Source organism: Argopecten irradians, chromosome 9 (genome assembly GCF_041381155.1).
Source record: "Argopecten irradians isolate NY chromosome 9, Ai_NY, whole genome shotgun sequence".
Lineage (NCBI taxonomy): Eukaryota > Metazoa > Mollusca > Bivalvia > Pectinida > Pectinidae > Argopecten > Argopecten irradians.
The window spans coordinates 23,227,405-23,247,986 of NC_091142.1; the positions used below are offsets into that span (position 1 = coordinate 23,227,405).

Sequence of the window (20,582 nt, forward strand, 5' to 3'; positions counted from 1 at the left end):
GACATCTCACTTGCACATTTATTTGTCATTCAAAGGATCCTAGTTGACAAACTGGACCATAACAAATCCTGAAACTTTCTTTCCTATGACTCATCGCCACGGTAACGCCCACTGATAGGCCAGGTAAACAGACCTTTTATAGTAACTGTCCCTCACAACCCATCGACAGTACCCACTACTCAACAAATGACCTTGGCATTCAGAACATTTCATTCAAAAGGGACCTTGACCATCACAAAAATGTCTTCTGCTCAAAAAACAATTTGAAAGTAAATCAACCCAAAAAATTATCCAACACAACTTCAAAGTCAAAAGATGTCATTTGCAATAGGTGTATTTAACATTATATCAGGGCACCAAATTCAAACCAAAAATTGGGTACAGACGCTCCAATGCCCTGAATTACAAAACGTTCTATCTACAATGTATTATTCTGAAACCATTTCCATTATATTTTTTGAAATACCAGATTTCTAAATAAAGATTTTAACTACAGGCTTTAAGACTCCCAGCAAATGCTGCCGTCAGCTCACAAACCTGTACGATAATGGTTGAGGATAGAGAGAACCATTCTCAGATGATACGCCTATCTCTACCAGACAAACATATAAAATAGTATAAAACTCGGAAAGCATCAATACGTCTTGTGTTCTCTGTTTTGTGTTTCTCCCACTCCCAGATTGCCGAGAGATTAATTCAAACTGAAGGATGGTATTTACATAAAGGTTGTGCCATCAGAAAAAAAAGACATTACTTGAAATATCCCAAATTCAACTGGTGCATGACAGAACGTTCTTTCAAGAACAGTTAAAACAACTTTTGAAGGTGTGCCATGTATAAAATGATTCTTACCTTGCCAAAATTGCCAAAATAATTTTTGACATCTTCCACTGTGGTAGCTGCAGACAGCCCTCCAACAAAGATTTTCTTAGTTCTGGTAACCATCTGTAAAAAAAAAAAAAAAAAAAAGATGTATAAAGCAGCCATTTAGATCTCTCTGTATATAAATAGAGAGATCATTAAAACCATGATGTTTCCACCCTAACCATTATTCAACATAATAGCCATGACGTAAAACATATTTTTAAATTTATGCATTATATATACGTTTACTTATAGAAACAGCTACTGTAAATATAGTGTAAAAAAGTCAGCATAAATAAGTATGCCTGTATGATTTGTTATTTTTTGCCCCAAGAATTCAGTATGACAAAACTACGAGAAAAATCTCTTTGCTGTTATAATTTCGAAATCTTCATTTCTTGAAGACGACATTTGATGTCTCATTTTTAAAAATCATTCTATTCTTCCAAACACTTGTTGTTTATATATATAATTAGTTCTTCATCATAGGAATCTAAGACGGACATTAATAACCGGAGTGTAAATAGTATTTTAAGACCGACATTAATAACCGGAGTGTAAACAGTATTTTAAGATCATTAAGAACCGGAGTGTAAATAGTATTTTAAGATGGACATTAATAACCGGAGTGTAAATAGTATTTTAAGATGGACATTAATAACCGGAGTGTAAATAGTATTTTAAGATGGACATTAATAACCGGAGTGTAAATAGTATTTTAAGATGGACATTAATAACCGGAGTGTAAATAGTATTTTAAGATGGACATTAATAACCGGAGTGTAAATAGTATTTTAAGATCAAAAGAGCTTAAGTTAAAACATATTTGTAAACTAAGGTTACGTGGAAAGAGATGGGAAAATCAGGATAAATTATAAAAGAACGAGCAAATGTTTCATTAGACCTAAAAACACAAAATAGTAAAAACAACACTGTGTGATTTTTTTGGGGCTCGAGGATACAGGAAATAGTAACTTGGGCATGAATGCTTTCTCTCGCCACTATACATCTAATACATCTAATTAGCAGGGCCTCGGCCATGATCCACGACAATCATTGGTATGACATGGCAATTATAACAGTTACATAACTGTCCCACATCTGTCATTGAGATCCGTAACAAGATAAAAATCGTATCTACATAATCAATTAAATCCGGAGATGTGTCTCCTTGCATGTCCACGAGACACTGTTTAGCTCTATGTTAACACTTGCTTTTTCAGTATGTGAATCGTGTCAGGCACTTTAAGACAAAGACGTAAGGACAAATACATGCCGAGAAGGATATCCTACGCAATAAGGTAGAGTAAATATCAGTATTTTGACGGGAAAATCCGCTCGTCCTCACAAATAATCACCAGAGACTCATCCTCATTTTTTATCTACCACAAACCTTTTTTGGTCTTTCGTTCTTCAATCAATGCCTTAATGCATAGGAAAGACAGGAAAAAATCAGTACGACTATCACAATAATTCTGTCCTTGTAACAAAGCCCTGTCACTGCACTATGTGTCTTCAGAAATGTGTTCGCACTCTAAGTCTCTAACTTTTACCTAACACCCCTCTGCCCATTTAGTTGACTCAACCCTTTCCTGTCTTGGATGCAGCCAATTGCTATCTTGGGGGTTAAATTGTATAAATTTCCATTCATAATACCAGAGCCTTTTGATCCTGCATATGAAAATATGACCAGTTGGCACATAAGACAGGCTGAGAAGGCTAGGTATATCATTATAAATACAGCCTGGTGTGAAACACACCTCCCTTCACGATCAATATCACTAAGTCTTATTACCGTACATAACCACAAAATAAACGCCTCAGTGGCAGATAAACCAGGCCAAGGTCTCTACCAATACAAATATTTTTCACAACGTTGTTTAACTTCAAAACTTATTTTTAACTTTAATTAGTTGTTGAATGAAGTCATCAAATACTAATTTCTGTTGTCAGTCGTTATGTTAATGTAGAACTTTAAAATGGGTCTGTAGCCAATCTTGACCTCTTTCAAATAAAACAACATACATCCATGTAATTGGATACCACAATTCTTTAAATGATCCCACAGACTTCAAAGCATTTTTTTTTTAAATTCCTTATACAAGTAGACAAGGTTGTAGAAGGCCATTGTATAATGATTGCCCCGGTCTGTCGATGAGTCAAGCTACAACCTTACAGCTTATCATTAGGTCGATATAGGTCCACGTCTACATATAGAAGACAGCTTAATTATTGACACCTTTGGTATTACAAGTTCTGTATTGATGATAAACTTACAATAATTGTCAAACCATTGACCGCTCAAGGACTAGTCTTCAGTTTAATTTAATCCTAAAAGTGGACAAATTCCTGTCTTTGAAGTTTGTTTCTTCACCTGTACCATACATTTAATGGTAGACTGTTTATTAATGATAAATCATTGATGTAATCCCTGCAGACAATCCAATCCAGATATGATCCATTTCATACAAGAAAGAATCAATTTTATTTCGCAGATAAAGCTATATGTAAACACATCTTCAGAGAGTCTTAATTATCATGCAGCCATAGAAAACATTTTAGAAATTTCCAAACTTCTTAGCTATATTCTTTATAAAAGATTCAACTACAATATAAGAAAATCGAAATGTACAAAAAAAAATGTTTTAGCATATTTCTTCGGTATAAATTCAGAGATATGTTGAAAACAAAATTTAGTGTTATATTGAAACCATCTTCTATTCCAAACGGTAAACAATTTAATTTTTCAGGACAAAAAGTCTACAAGTAAATTAAAGTACAAAAAATCACCACTAATTAAGTTGTAGGAACAATGGTTTACACATGTGTAATAGATGTAAACCAAACAAACACCTTGACAATCAAGTGTTTGTATACCTCTATGGAGCGACATATTACCGCTAACTACACTGTAATTATACACGTCACTAATAAATGCCAAGACTATGAAATTTGAGAGTTTCATGTCATATGATTAAGATCTCACATGTTTTCACTGCTTGTTTAAATTTTTAAAGTCAGCTGGACTCGGACAGGTAAAAACCGAGCTTTTCTCACCTCCCTGTACACCTTTAACGAGATTTTACCTTTGTAAGATGATTATCTATTAAATCAAATCCTTACCTTGTGCATGTGTTCACACATAAGTACAAATCAACAGGATATTCAATTCTGTATGATTTGAGCTCTTTTTTATTATTTTTTTTATTAAAATAATCACAAATTTGGATCCTTCGTTTGAATATAAGAAATAATGTTGGGGGAGGGAGGGGGCTTCACCCTTCAAATCTGTCAAGTAAATGATGTTTATAGAAAATACATGTACATGGTTCTGACATGCATGTCTACCTATACACTTGTACATATATCATTGTCATTTGAACTCAGACGATTCATCCATTTCCTACACTTCAATCATTGTGTTTTGATATTACAAATTTACTTCAATTATTATGCTCATTTATATATATGATTTACTTAAATCATATATCCTTGTTCAGCAGTTTTTTACTATATTCACACTAACTGTTGCTTTCAAATTTTGGATCTGTACTTTAACAGCAACATTGACTTTTTGAAAAAACAAAATTTATTTAATTCAAACAATTTTTTAAATGACTATCATTCTATATTAATAATTCTATATCAGATTTTATTGCATATCCATCGATCGCCTGCATAATATCTTTGACAATATTTGGCTTGCAGGGATGCAGAATTTAAGTTGTCAAGAAATTCTACCATCAGCATTTCACCTCTTGTTTTTATTTATAGATGGGTGATTTTTTCCTGGGAACTCCAGTTTTCCTAGAATTACTAACCAAGCTTATTGAATGCTACACACAGGATGATGGACAAAAACAAACCAAATCAAAATTATACCATGGCCAATGTAAAGAACCTCCATCCGACACCCACAGGGTAGATAGTGTACTACTACTACGCTGATCTTTGGTTTTATTCGTACCGTTATACAAATGCAAGTTGTTGTAGCCCCAGGCCGATATCGCTAATTTGCATGTTTCACATCCATTAATATGGTATCAGTAAATTACTTGAAGTCAGAGTTTAACACTACCGTTTTGTGTTGTGAGGCTATAAAGGGCCTGGCCAGGTTGAGCTAACAAATGAATTCAATTCCCTTCATGTACACTGTAGATTGGTTTTAACACAATATATCCATTGACAGGCCAGAAATGTGAACAAATATTGCTTTTTTTCAATACCCTTGTACAAGCAGACAGAATACCTAGCTCACTGAATACTCAAGCATGAACGAGAAAAAATATTAAATCTTTGAAATTACCTTCTAATACAAGCGAGAAGCTTAATCTGAAACGATTTCTTGCTCGACCTTCCTTTATTTATGACCTTTTAAAAATAAAAGTTTTCTGTAAATGTCCTTTCTATAAAAGATTATGTGAGAAGATATCAATAAAGAAATTGAAAACAATATTGTTATATGACTTATATTAATGACTTTGCACTGGTCTCTTCCCTAAATGACCTTAGTTGTCGATGGGCCGTAAAACTCAAACAAACAAGTTTTTTTGCCTTTCACAAATTTCTTGCGATATTTTAGTCATTATTTTCAAAAGAAAGTAATTCTAATTTCAATAGCAAGAAAAATTGTACTTGTTGTTACCAATGACATCTTGAGACAAATTACAAATAAAAAAATATGGTCCCCATTAATATTGTATGTGTTTGTATAAAAAGTAAAAACTTTAGTCATGAAAAAAGAACTCTCTAAGGGGAGATAACAAATGATCAATACTTATATTAGTATCTTATACAATTTTATTGTACAGCAGTCAATTTCATTATGACCTTAATTTATGAATGCAATTTTAAAGAAAAAAACCACTATACACAAATAATGAAAAATGTATTTTTTATTTTATCATTACTTCAGTATATGTCCTTGAAAAGTAACAAAAAATTGAATAATTTATCAAATCTATATACGGCACAGAGGCCTCAAAGATTCAATAAATGTTGTTTGATTTGGGTCCAAGTCTTTGAAAGATTGATTTGATTCCGATTTTACTAATAGCCATAGAAAAGTGACACAAAACAGCAAAGGTCATGAGCTGGAACAGCAGCTGTATAGCCATAAAGAGTGTCTCTATAACGACAGAAAATCTCAAGGTCTTCACGTTAATGCAGCTCCATATCAAAGCAATACTTACTGAATGTCCTCGTTGGGCAAATTGGTGAATATCAGAAACTCTTTTTGGAGACAGTTTAAAACGATGACTCAGATAAAGAACTTTTAATTTAAAAATCCTGAAAAGTGAGTTCTCATGGGCCATAAAAGACGTCATGTATACTATACACAAACTGTTGTGAATTGGTCTACTTTAATGCAATGAATTGTTGTGCTTATAAAACTATCATTGAGCCAGGCTATTCACTGTACCTCTAATGCCTATCTATTTGATTTTTTCATAACATATCTCTATACTACCAAACATTATTTATAATTTTTTAAGAATATATTCCTTCAATGAATATAATGAAAGTCTTAATTATTGACAATGTCGGCCGAGCATTGAAAATGTTTTATTTGTCCTGGAAGATCCGTGACAAGTCTGCACATTGATTAGTCCTCTGGTCTACTTCTAGCCCTACCATCAATGTCCAAAAAATATATATAAAACACTTCAAAGACCCTATTTTTCTATGACAAAAATCTTTATTTAGCTGTATAATATTGATTTCTCAACATGTCAGATGTTATATGCAACTTTCTCTCTTGTCCTCAAGTCTTATTGCTTGCATGTATTATCCTACAGTAAACATCATTTTCAATATACCTGCCGTTCTATGTTGACATTTCCCATAATTGTACATAGCCATATTGGCAAATTAGTTTTTAAATATCCCCAAGGAATTATGGGTATTAATTTTGAAATATCTCCAGGGAATTATGGGAATAGATTAAGAGATACTACCCTAGGAATTATGGGTAATCTCATCAGCACAGAAATCATGAGTAAACATGTTGGTGGGGAAAAAGGAAAATCTAATGTGTCAGAGATGAGAAAATCAATGAATAAAATTATTTGTCTGAATCGATGTTGTACCATTTGGTGGAATTAAGACAAAGTTTGAAGAGATTTATGAGATAGCCTCGCCACAAATAGGGGTGCCCCTCTGACCTGGGTCTACAAGAAAGAAACTGCAACTAATTTTTTTGCTGATTTGAAATGTAGACTTGCAGCAAACATCAACAACATATAAAACGCAAACAACATCATCTCTTAATGTAATTCTGATAAATTTGAAGTTTAAGATATCAGAGAACTATACAACATATTAATGTAAATCTATATATCATAAAACTGTCCCGATATCTAATAAACTGTGTAAGGATCAAAAGATTACATTCCAATAAAGGATGTAACTAAAACTGGCAGACCGACTACTGATTTCATTAGCTTTCAATCATTTCTGTCATCATCAAATAAAGAAATGATAAAAGTTTTAAAACATAAAACTGAATCACGCTATGGAATCATTTATTTTATGCTGTCATGCTAAACTTATAGGAATATGATTTTTATACAGTCATGTTAAACTAAGTGATATAATGATGCAACTTTTTGACGATTTGATCTTGATAAATTTACAATAGATCTTGTCGTTCCGTTATCATTAATTAACTGTTAATGTTAACACTTACCGTAGTTTTACCCATTCCCTAGAGTACTCCACACAAATATGTACTCAACTAAATCCGCAATAGAAAAACCACACACAAGTACCAACGGCCCGGCAAATATCAAATAAAACGCGCTAAGTCCCACAGAACGAGAAGAAGCACATCCGATGTGTTCGAAAGCAATCCGCTGACTAAGAAGACAAAGAGAATTTTTGAGGACAGAACTATTCAGGACAGAAATACAAATATTATTCCCTTTTTAGACCTTTGTTTAACATTCACAACAGTATAAAAACGCCACAAAAGCTCGCAGGTAATGGAATTTTTAAATTGGATAGCAGCCTTATTATCGTAATTATGTGATGACACGGTCGTTGTAATGGTCGCGATTGTCAACACTTGGTAATTAGCGTTGCCTTTCACTTTCCCTACAGTAGGAAAGACGTTTATGGGCAGGTTATAATCAGGCGAGACCTTGGTTCAACAATAGGCTTTACACTGATTAAAACAGGTATGCCTATCTACAATGCTTGAACACTATCATTTCCCAACTTCTGCTAATAATGGCTTTCACCATTTACACTAAATCTCAAAAGTTTTGACTTGAGGCAATTAAAACAGAGCATAATAATTACTCAACATTAAGATTAACCACATAATCACTATTATTTTACACAACTTTTAATTAACCGAAAACTTTGCTTGAACTTACGGTGGGAAAGAAAAAAAAAAGTTTTCCGAGGGTTTATCAGGTGTAGATATAACAATTGAATGCATAATCTTTTTTTCCGGACTAAAGTTTGAGATTTTAACAATACTTTACAAAACATGCCTGGAGCTTGCACCTGTGTGTGATAAGATACATCTCCAATTCGGAGTAAAATCTCACAATTACAGCTACTTGTTATGCAGCAATGTAAACAATTTTAATTATTTCTTTAAAATAAAAGAGTTATCATCTCCCAAGTACTAACGGTAATTGGATGATTTTTATTTATGACAGTTGGGTTTTTTCCTTCTAATTACTGTTAAAAGCAATTTCAGTTGTGTAATGGAGTATAGTAATTTGATTTTCAATACTATACAAAATAAAAAGTATCAAAGATATTAAGATGAAGTAACATAACTCTAAGAAAAAGTTTTAATGGAATTTGTCGATATAGATATCATTTGAATCTTATGGACCAGAATTTGTGTCGCCAAGTGGCAGTAGTCTACAAAACTTGTACCATTACGCACTAAATACCTGTACAATCATTTGTGCAGTCCTCAAACTTTCAACACAGCATTATTTTCTTAAATGTCATATATATAAACTTAAACCATCATACTCCTTTACTTGAATCACCAAAACTATAGGGCCTTCACTTATACTATCATGAACTCTTACATGTCTTCATAATTTGTTTCAGGAAATTCTCTCACAATTCCTTTAAACTTACACCATCATACAATCAGTGCCTCAAACTTATGCCATTCTATCATACATGTAAACCCCTTTTGTACCAACATAAAATGTCCCCTAAATTTGTACCATACAATTCAGTCCCCTATATCCTTGAATACAAACTTATGCTGGTGGGCCCATAATGATAAACCATGAAATATTCCCCAGATTGACCTGGACCTTGACCATTTTCTCTGACTTGTAAACTGCTGGACTCGACCACCATGTACTCTGGTCCACTGACCGAGAGCTATAGGGTGGTTTTATATTAAACGACAGGAAATTGGTGGATCTATTCATGTCTGATAATACCCTCTGTCGTTACCAAACCAACAATATACCAAGTACCACATTGTATAGTGCATTACTTGTTCTCGCAGAATGAGGACGACATCCCATACACTACCATCACATACGTAAAAATCAATTCATATTTGTGATCCCTCTGGGCCAATACATTAAACATCCATTTATTATCAGCATCTCTCACACAAATCATTTCCTAATTTTGCTTGACTTTCGATTCTTTGCCTTAACCACGTGTTACAAGCATTATGGATTTTGTATGTTAAAACTTGAGCGATACAACAGCCGCATCCCGACATGTATCGTTGTCAGTTTTGTGTGAGATCTGTGCGACTTATATCAGGACAAAAGCCAAACACACATATTATTGACGATTTTAAATCGATGACCTTGGAATTAGTTTGCTCCTGAACAGCTTTACACATTAGCTATGGGCGGGTGACCTTTGTGTTTTTATTACATCAGCATGCAACAGTTGGAAAAACCTTAACAAGAACACACTATTAGGGCTACAAATGTATAAGCATTTTACACTTTGTAAGCTCATACAACTGAATTTAAAATATTTCAAGTGTTCTGCTTATATATTGAACAAATTTTAATGCAAGTTTGGCTTTGATTTTAAAATTGGTTATTTTGAATTCAATTCTCCTAGAAGAACTTTTGAATTTAAGGCAAAATTGATATCAGGGACAATTTAATAATCATGTTAATTAATGGAAAATATAGAAAGATGGAAATTTTCATTTGAAAAGGTATATTCATTTTAATGAAGAAACTTCAGCATGGATAGACAGTTTTTTTCTGATCAGTATTTCTTGAAAGGTAGGTAAATGACCATATAACATAATACCATTTATTGCCATAGAGACATTATAATGTTATATGGCTATTATTCTATAGAAATATGAAATAACTGTCATGAAATCAGTGATTTAATTAACTGATGATTTTATGTTTCAACGGCTAGTTTGGTAACCCTATGACAAAATTCTAACAGTAGAATACATCTGCCCCAGTGGCTGACTATTGAAGCTTCCTGCTCTCTGATCCATTGTAATGTTTAAAAAAAAAACATGGCCATACACGAATTACCGTTAATCTAATGAATCTCAAATTTCATAACAGTGGGTAACCACATCTGTTGATGGTTCACTTGGTTCTGGTGTTGGTAAGTTAGGTATGAAATAAGCTATTAGCTAGTAGCATGTGCATGATACAGGGCTCTTCACTTCACATGGTATAAACAACTGGTGTAGACAGATTTACTAGAAATGCAGAAAATTATTTAATAGCTTAAATTTGAATGTCAAGTAAAGGTCAAAGTGAATTTATCAAAATTGTATAAGAGTAAATATCAAAATTCTAAATTCAGATTCTCTTTTTCATTTTGTTTTAGTCAAAAAATTTTAGATGAAAAAATAATCAACAGATAAATATTTATTAACTGATTTCATTCCCATCTTTTCATCCGCCCCTCCCTCTCTCCAAAGACTGCAAACAAATTTCACTCTTACTCTTTGTTCCGTACAAGCTGGAAAATGTATAAAGAATATATGGCCAGATACCACAATACACAAAGCTTCCCCAAATGCCCAGCTGATTTCTGCGTCTGGGAAAATAATCTTCACCTAACTGGTGCCAGGCATTTTAAACACAAGTGCTAATAGGAGCAACCCTGTTTTTCCAGTTTCTGACAATGTGGTAAATTTGGGAGGCCGCAGAGGGAGCCTGGTATGTAAATGACCAGGAGAAGAAAGTATTGATCTAAGTTACTGTCAATATTGGAATATTCTCAGAGTAAAACTAACAGAAACTCGCTATACAAATATATTCTTATACATAACGCTGTAAAAAGACCTAGTTCAACATGAATAGGGTTCAATCATCATATTTACTCAGAGAACAATTGAAATGTGTGGAGTGTTTGGAACAACAGATCGGAAATGTATGGAGTTCTATTTTCACAGCCATGTGTTATTGGTCCTGTACAGAGCTTGAACCCTGACGACTCCCCCAAGGGCCCTATAAGGGGATAGTGACCGCCAAACTGTAGGGACCTGAACATATAGATATTAACATATCAATAAGGGGATAGTGACCGCCAAACTGTAGGGACCTGAACATATAGATATTAACATATCAATAAAGGAACTGACCTCCTTATCAAACTTGAGCAGTTCCCACTTCTACCAATCAATAAATATTGTTCTAGATGTATGTTAATAAAAAATGAAGTTTGTGACAACAGGACTATTAAACCCAAAAAACCCGATAGAAAGTTAAGAAGCATAACTTAACATTCTTATCAATAAATATTTAAACATGTTGAAAACCAATGAGGATAATATTAAGATTTAATCTTATTAAAAATTCCACTACTCAAATTAGAAAGGTATCTTCGGAATATGTTAAATCAGATGGGTAACAAATAGATTAAATATCATTAAACATACAAATGCTCAAATAAAACTAATTTTGGTCGAAAGTGGCACTACATGGGCAGAAATAAATGCCACGATTAGTTTTAATGAATAATAAAAGATTCCCTCCCTCCCTCCCCATGTAAAGGTGATTCATCACAATCAGGCCCGATAAAAACGGAATATCGGAGATTCAAGGACTCTCACATTTGCCTTTCATTATACCTGGCCAAATTGTCAAATTTATTCCAATCAAAGCCTGAATGGGTGAATGCTATAGAAAGATGTCCCACTGTGCACTAGCGACAGTTGGAACCTCGTAATGAAACCTCAAGTATGGGAGCCATTCAAAATAACACAATGAGATAGTTACACATAGAGGCTATGTCCCACTAAACCTATCAAATAAAATGTGTGAACTTTCATTTCAGGAGGAAAAAAAATCTAGATATAACAAAATGCTTTTATCCTAAAGCGTTTTAGCTGCGGCCTGGGTTTTGGTTTGGCCTACAGTTATCAGATCCCTCTGCAGTGTATGTACATTAAATGTGCAGATATCGTCATTCCTGGAGCACCAGGCATGCACTGCTATACCTAGAGTTTTACCCGCCCCCTCCCAGCGGAAGATTTATCATACAGATCCCAAACTCAGTCATTTCAAAGGACTCCGGCTGCAGGGATGAATTTGGCTAGTGAGTGATGTTTCTTGTTTCCGAATTGATTTTTTTTGTTTTGCAAATTCTTTCCGCTGAAGTTTGCGGTCTCTACAGCAAGATTGCTACAAATGTAAGCTACCTTTTTATGCAAGAACTGATAGGCAATGTAATGTTGCGCGTTTTCTGTGTTACACCTTATTCAATAGTATTGACAAGTACATGATGAACAGCTAAACCACAAAGAAGGACGCCTTATACCAAAGGTCAAGCCATGGACATAGAATAGACACTCAAATAATTAACGAGTTCATCCCATAATTAACAAAAATACTTGATCACAGATAATAAACGCAAATATAAATCAAAGAAAATATTTTTTAAATTGATCATTCACAAAACCATTTCTTACATCTATCTTAATTTTAAATTACTTTTCATGTGTTATCTGGAGCATATCAATAATTAATGGGTTTCAACGAAAAATTATTGGAAAGGAAGATATAGAAGATAAATTTGATTTCATCCTGAATAATAACAGCCAGGTGAGAAACACAGGTAAACTCAATCCCTACACACCGTTATCAGCTTATTTCATCACCAAAGTTCTATCTACACGATACAGCGCTGATGAATTATTGAATATCATTTCATTTAAGCAGTGTTAAGTTTTCCTACATAGGGCTTCACTAATCCTGGGAACTGCGGACACCTCATACATTCATCAAAGAGAAGTTGCCCTGCCATCTCCCAGTGAAGACAATCTGATCCTGTTTCCATAAATAACTTGGGGCAGCGAGAGAGAGAGAAAGCATGCATTTAAAAAAGAAGTGCTGCCATGTGGGCTTACACAGTTGATTAAACGAGGCAATGAAAAATGAATACTAACCTTTGGTTGAGCCTTCCTGGGAAATGCTACCTTGGGGTCCACCTGTGGACAGAGGTACCAAAGAGCGTCCATTTTAAAGTAAGACAAACAGGTATACAATAAAACACAAGGAATGTCCGAGAGCTGGACTGGTCAAGGTAGCGAGCTGAGGAATAACTGACAAGTATTTTGTGTACTGGCTAGTGTGTCATACACATACAATAGAGATGGTCAGATATTACGCTGTGTGATGTCTACCGTGTCACCTTCTGTCCTTCCTTGGCCTGAGCCTGGACAGTTTGACCACAGGGCAGCTGGTCTGTACAGTGTTATAGTCCTGTAGTAAGGTGTAAAAACAGCACAAGTGTGTGTAGTTGTATAAAGTCCCAGGATACTCTTCAATGAGTTCTACTACGAGTTAATACTGTACGATTGCAGTGCACCTAGTCCTTAAGCAGAGTCCAAGCAACAGTCTTTAATTACTTTCCATCTCAAAAGCTCTAGAACTGACTGACAACCAATTAGGTCGAGCGTTTTTAGTGTACCATTGTCGACGTCATGGTCTGCCCTGACAATAGCCAGACCCTCACTAAATGTATTCGATTCTTTCCCCGATCGTTATTCCAAACAATGGAGCACGTGTGATGTAACGGCGTTCTTTCCCATCCAGTTAAAATATAAGTAAACATTAGACGGGTTGATCGAACCAACTTCTTTCTTCCTGACAAACACACAGCTTTCAACAGAACAGATCTATACCTTCTGTGCTAAACAAACACCTTCGGCTATGACATTGGGGGCCCATTTCAATGGAACATTTACACAGTTGAGGTCTAACTTTTCTATAGAAGTTTTGTTATACCAGAAAAAATATAACAGACCTGTTCAATAAGACTCTAACATGGTGGTGAAAACCAATTATAGTCCTGAATACGAACATTGAAACGGCTATTCAGGTGCTTTGGAAATCTTGAAATATTGCTGTGGATAGTTCACTGTCAAAATCAGTTACCCTCGGGATATTTACCTACGATCACAGGTAAAAGCATTTGTTTACAAACCTGACCCAGGAACCGTGCTCATTGTACCAGATTATATACAATTTACTGATAAAGCATTCAATGCTTTTCGGTCCGTTTTTTATAATCTATTCAAATTCATTTTTCATAATTTTATTAAAATTTATTGACAGGTCTATTAATTACAGGTCATGAATATTCATCAGCTTTCCACCTTGACCAATCGCAGACTCTGGGCGTGATATGGCGTTTATTATAAAAGTGGGATGAACACCATTAAAACACCAGCTGGCAACAATTCACAATGCAACAACACAACATATACAACAGTGATAAAAGGGTATCATGTTTCTCATAGTTTACTTACATGCAAATGTTAATATTTCTGTATTTAAATTGATTTCTGTAAACATTACCGGTACTATAGAAACTTGCCTTTTTACAATACTTTAAAATGTAACTTTACCGTGTTACATAATCGGGGTTGAGATATTTACATCAGAAAGTTGCGACACCCTGGGAAAATTTTACTCTCACCTGGATGGCAACGTTTAGAGAGTTTGTGGTACATTGCAGGTAACACATTTCAATAGGCCAAAACGCCTTCTCCCTTTAAACCAATCCATCCTTTTCACATTATGCTAATTTAGCCCAGAGGGGGTCACCTGGCCATTCACAGGTACTTTACAGATTTCATTGTACTCTAGCTGTAGAGATAAAGAGAAGCTAGTCCAGCATAAAAAGCAGGAAACATGGCCCTAATACTTATTGGGTGATTTTTCAGTTAATTTAGAGGTGAGATTAAAACATTACCATGGTGTCGAAATGCTGTACATCCTATAATGTCATATTTGATGTACCAATTATAATTTTGTTATCCTCATTTAAGTCATTATTATAATAATCAATTATTTCAATAATAAGTAACATCATTTTTAATCTTCATTTTTTTTCAAAATTTAAAAAACATGAAACCCATTGATACAACACATATATATAACAAGACAATCAACGTCAAATTCACTTATATATTTTTTTTTTCAATTGCAGATGTGGCTACAAAAGAAATATATATTTAAAACATTTCATTGATAAAAGAAATTCCTTCTTAGCGTAAATGACAACTGTTACAATGAATAAACAAGAAAATATGTTTGTTATGTTAAATAACATAAAACACAAATTCCTCCAGTGTAGGACCATTTAGCAATCATGCAGGGTTTATGACTTTTTGGGGGGGGGGGGGGGGGGGGGGAGAGGGGGAGGAGAGTGGGGCAGGATCAGGATAGTAATTTTTAAAATTTGGTTAAACTTTGAAATAACTTTTAGTTGGAACAGCAATTAATATCATCCCAAATACGCCCATATAAAAAACCCATGGATCTGAAAAATTTGCCGTGTAGATTTTTTTTCATTATTGTAGACAGGGACCAATACATCAACCCATTGTGGGAGGGATTGACATGTGAGTAATTAGGAATGATTAATTGGTAGAGTCAGATGATTTATCATGGTCAATACACTGGCAAATTACCATAACATGAACCAATTGTCATACATATAACATATAATGGCAGTTAGAATTTTAGTTTAAGAAGTAAATATTACCGTTTTTGAGTCCAGCTCATGAGGCCCGTTAGCCAGCACTTTCTCTACAGCTGCAGATTCTCTAAATGTGACAAAGCCGAAGCCCCTGAAACCAAAAACACAAAAATCAAAATTCTTGTGACAAACTTAAAAAAAAATACCCAATCAATTCATGTCACAAACCCAAAGCCTCTGAAATGAAAAACACCCAATCAAAATTCATGTAACAAAATTAAACCCCCAATTTCCCAATCAAAATTCATGTTTTGACAAAATTCAACTCCCAATTTCCCAATCAAAATTCATGTGACAAGCCCAAGAATCCTTTGAAATCAAAAACACCCAATCAAAAATCTTGTTACAAGCTCAAAGACTATAAAACTAAAATCACTTTATCAAACTTCGTTTCCTGATAAATGAACCATATAGTTCAGTATAGATGGTTATATAGTAATGTCTGATATCCAGGTTAAATAGGACGTTAATGAATCAAACAAACAAACAAAATCTCCCAGGTTAAATAGGACGTTAATGAATCAAACAAACAAACAAATCTCCCAAACAAAAACAAACAAACAAAAGGTTTATGATATACCACACATTCATTTGTAGTCATGATCAGCCGTCCTGCAGTGTTTGGATTCTTAAAACAATTTGCATAGATTTGAGATATTAATCTTTGCCTTCTTATCTAATTAGTCATTTCAGGAAATTGACAGACTTGAGTATGCCAATGGCAAGGGGAGATGCTTCATGGTACCAAGTATTAAACCATGAAGTCAATGACATATAATGCTATCTTGACAAAAACTAGGTGGCAGACCATGTACAAGTGTCTAAGTGTAGTTGCTTGTTTTTACACTTGTATTTTATAAATGGTCCATTGATTTTTCCTTAATCCAAACTATTATTCTTAGTGACAGCTAGGTCCTTAAGTATTGTTCTCCAGTCAGATTCTGTCTGGGGCTGGATCTCTACACCCTGTACACAAAATCACACATTATTTTTTACATCATTACTAGAGCTATATACTAGTTAGAACTGTTAGATCCACATTGTTTTGTATGTCATTACGACAGACCTACATATACATGTTAGATCCACATTACTTTGAACAAGTTTACAATGCACAGTGTGTCATAACACTATGGAGTTATTCACAGATCCTTATAAAACTAAAATATTATCATCTGTGATATAAATCAATGTTACACAAGCTTCTGTTGCGATGTACAACTAGAATCAAATGAGGACATCGGTCCTACCATCCTATCAGGCCCTTTTCGAGGTATTTTTAAATGGAATCAAATCGCATTAACACTCACTCAAATAAGTATATATTGGTCCTACCGTCCTAATGTGTTCTGGGATCAAATCTCGACTAAAATGACAGTAGGGTCCTACATTATTGAAAACCCTCTTAATATTTCTCTTTAGACTTGGTCCTTATAAATAAAGACTTGAAAAAGATGAGGATTTGTTCTTACAATATTTCATGTTATGAAAGGTCTCTACAAGAGTCTGATCTGTTTACTTAGAATAAAACAAGTACTGGGTCCTACCAGATCATCAACAGTTCTAAATTCTAGTGTCTTAGAAGTAAAGTCTTGGAGTATAGTCCTACATACTAGAAATAATCATCAAATTGAGTACTTGGTCCAACTACATCATACAAGATCCTTATAGTAATATATAACCTCAGTATTTCTAGAACCCCCTGTACCATCCATTGAGTCCTATGTATACATTCCAAGTATGTGGCCCAATGTAATATATCATCATTTTAAAGACAACGGTTATATTGGGGAGACACAAAAACACAAATGGTTTAATCTTAACATAATACAGGATACTGTGCTGTACACAAACATTGTTATAATATATCTACACATCTAAGGGTTCCTCTAAAGGACAAAGTTGTACTTATACAATGTTTGTAGATGTGATATTTATACATTGTATATAAATTCAAACTGAATAACAAAGTTATAATAATATATTTAAACAATTTTTCAAAATTGAACATTGTTCAAATGTTTGTAAAGTATAAAAGTTATATTAGTGTAATAAAAAAAACTCCTTATATGGACCATAATTCTGGTAATTTTTGGCAAAACCTTATTTGCTAGTGCCCAGATGTAGATGTCAAAATCTAAATGTCGTTAACTGTAAAAAGGGATGAAAAACTTGCTATGCATGTAAACAAATAAAACATCTTCTATAAGACCTTTATACCCAAAATCCTAATTGCAGTTACCAAAATCCAAAATAATAAAAAGAATTATGAGTTAGTTAAAGATAATATGCAAAAAACCTCTTTTGATGATTAAGCTTTGTCTATGCCGGTTACACAAGAATGCAGTTAGGAGATAATTGCATACAGAATATTTACTGCATAAGCCCTTAATCCTTTTAAAACGGTTACATTTGTAGAGGTATATACTGTTTTTATCATCATGAGAGACAGATGTGGCAAAGCCTATCTTCCCAGTCATTTCAAACCCTAGCATTACTTAATAGGAATTCAGCTGGAAAATTAAATGTTAGAATTTATGTAGGCAATTTAATGCCAGGCAGGAAGGGAGTGGGCTAGCTGCTGTGTATTTGGGGAAGCTATCTGCCGTAGTTGTTGTGCTAGTTACACTCAGGCTCTAGGGCTGCAACACAGCACTAATTATATCTTTTCCTCCAGTAATATAATTCATCTTCAGAAATAATCAAATTAACCAATTAAACCGTGTAGGCATGGATAAATTCCCTGGCAGTAATGTATGAAAGAACACCTCATATACTTATGTATTACATATAGACGTCTACACAGCTCAGCTATTCGATCAGGAATTTTTCCCCCACATTGTTTACATTCAAATTTACAGCTAGGGTTATATGGGTCATAGATTGGTGTATTACAAGTGTAGAGCGCTCTGAGGCTGGGATTGAGACAGATGCCTGAGACTAGCTTGCTACTGAAGTAATTATATATACAACATGGCATTTATATCTGCAGGCATAGGCCTGGAACACAGGACACAACAAGGAAACCCCATAGAAAATGCATCTACACAAAATAGTACATGGAGCTTTGCCAAAATTAATTAAGGGTTAAGATAAGACTTGAGTGTACTCTAATTGGTTTGTGTTTTAATTACTGATGACGTAAATTATTCAAAATCTGTCTACAAATTGCAAATGGCAAGACATCGTCTGCAAGATGCCCTTGTCGGTAATATTATAAATAACTATCAAAGACTCAGGATTCGTTATCAGGGGCAATCGACTGATGAATGCAGTTTATACTGAGGGGGCTAGGCTACGCAGAAATCTTATTCTACAGCATGTATTAACGACCGAGGCCCTAAAGACGATATAGGAACTAGGCACAACAGCTACAAAGCCTTTGATCTTCCAAGTGTAGTACAGTGAGGAACATAGTTCCTAATTGGAAAAAAATACCTTTGTGCACACACACGATACTTGTGTACGATACTGCCGGCATATCCCCAATACTCCGATTTATATATAGTGAAGAGAATAATCACAAATTAACATATATGCACATATCCATGATTTTTCTAAACATAGGCATGATAACACCGAATATAGCTGGGGACGCAGTCAGCCGGAACAGGTTTGTAAACATTGGCGTACCTGGATCGTTTAGTTGTCGGATCCTTCATAACCATCGCTTCCTTTATCTCCCCATATTTCCCGAAGTGTTCCTTTAACGAATCTGTAATAAACGTAAACAAATAAGTGTTTATTTCTGTGTTAATCAATATATTTCTGGAATTGACAATAGAATGAACTCGGCGACACGAGAGGGAACACACACATACACGGAGAAGACAATAACATGACGTTCACTCAGTCGTGACATCTAACGGCACAGCTACACAGACGACACAAATCAATTCAAAATCAACATCGTCTACAGCATTAGTGAAAATAAATACTATTTCGACTTACCTCCGGTTGTTTGCCAGCTGAGACCGCCGATGAACATTTTCCTGTAATATGAAAGAAGAGAGTTCAGTATTACGATTCTCGTAGGTGACCTATTTTTAGCCACCGGAGAAGAAAACGGGGCTCTCAAACGATGGATAATCATTTGATTTTCGTTCGATTTGATCTTAATTAATCGGTACTTACCCTGGGTCATTAGGTATATCCTCAGTCCCATTGCTAGTAGTGTTTGAAACCTGGAGGTCCATCTTCATATTTCTAAAAGTCTAATGCTAACAACTACTAACACTACACCGTAAACTCGAGACAACTGCACGTGGGGAAGATCTGAATGTTCACTACTCTACAACCATTCGGCTATTGTGGGTGGATATTTCGCGCGTCTCACAAGGCGCCAATTGCCAGTGATTGACAGATAACTGCTTTCAATTGATTGGTCGAAGTCAAGTCGCTAGGCAACTATGATCAGTTTATATTGACGTCACCGTACCTGGCAGGGCGAATACCACGCCTCTACCGAACGTAAACACTGGGAAAACAAACCCACCTTCTACTGATAAGTGGGTCCCTTCAGAAGGGTTTCTCACTATGAATGAATTAATGAAGCGGTTAGGCGTTCGGCAAATCTATATTGGGTTTTATATTCATTATACTATTGATCGCAACTAACTTTTCAATTTCTCCATTAAGCTGTGAATCAGGCGGTTGCAAAAGGTCACTTTCTACATAAAATATCAATCTATTTTCATTTATCAACGAAGAATTCGTTTTCATAACGTAAACAC

General features: G+C 34.6%; 1 protein-coding gene across 19 annotated transcripts in view; it reads right to left on the minus strand.

Moving 5' to 3' along the window:
* The window catches only part of LOC138331819 (RNA-binding protein Musashi homolog 2-like), a 125,096-nt gene extending 104,926 nt beyond the window's left edge, over nt 1-20,170 (minus strand). For 13 of the 19 annotated variants that reach the window (XM_069279622.1, XM_069279618.1, XM_069279617.1 and 10 more), the window contains exons 1-6: nt 19,984-20,170; nt 19,801-19,841; nt 19,483-19,564; nt 15,856-15,940; nt 13,250-13,291; nt 853-945 (exon numbers count right to left, since the gene is read on the minus strand). In XM_069279622.1, the coding sequence (XP_069135723.1) occupies nt 853-945; nt 13,250-13,291; nt 15,856-15,940; nt 19,483-19,564; nt 19,801-19,841; nt 19,984-20,051 (411 nt within the window). In that variant the 5' untranslated portion in view covers nt 20,052-20,170. Of the gene's footprint in view, nt 1-852; nt 946-7,552; nt 7,726-13,249; nt 13,292-15,855; nt 15,941-19,482; nt 19,565-19,800; nt 19,842-19,983 lie in introns of those variants that run through there. The other 6 variants (XM_069279627.1, XM_069279626.1, XM_069279631.1 and 3 more) reach the window with 4 other exon arrangements.
* Between the last annotated feature and the right edge of the window lie 412 nt (nt 20,171-20,582).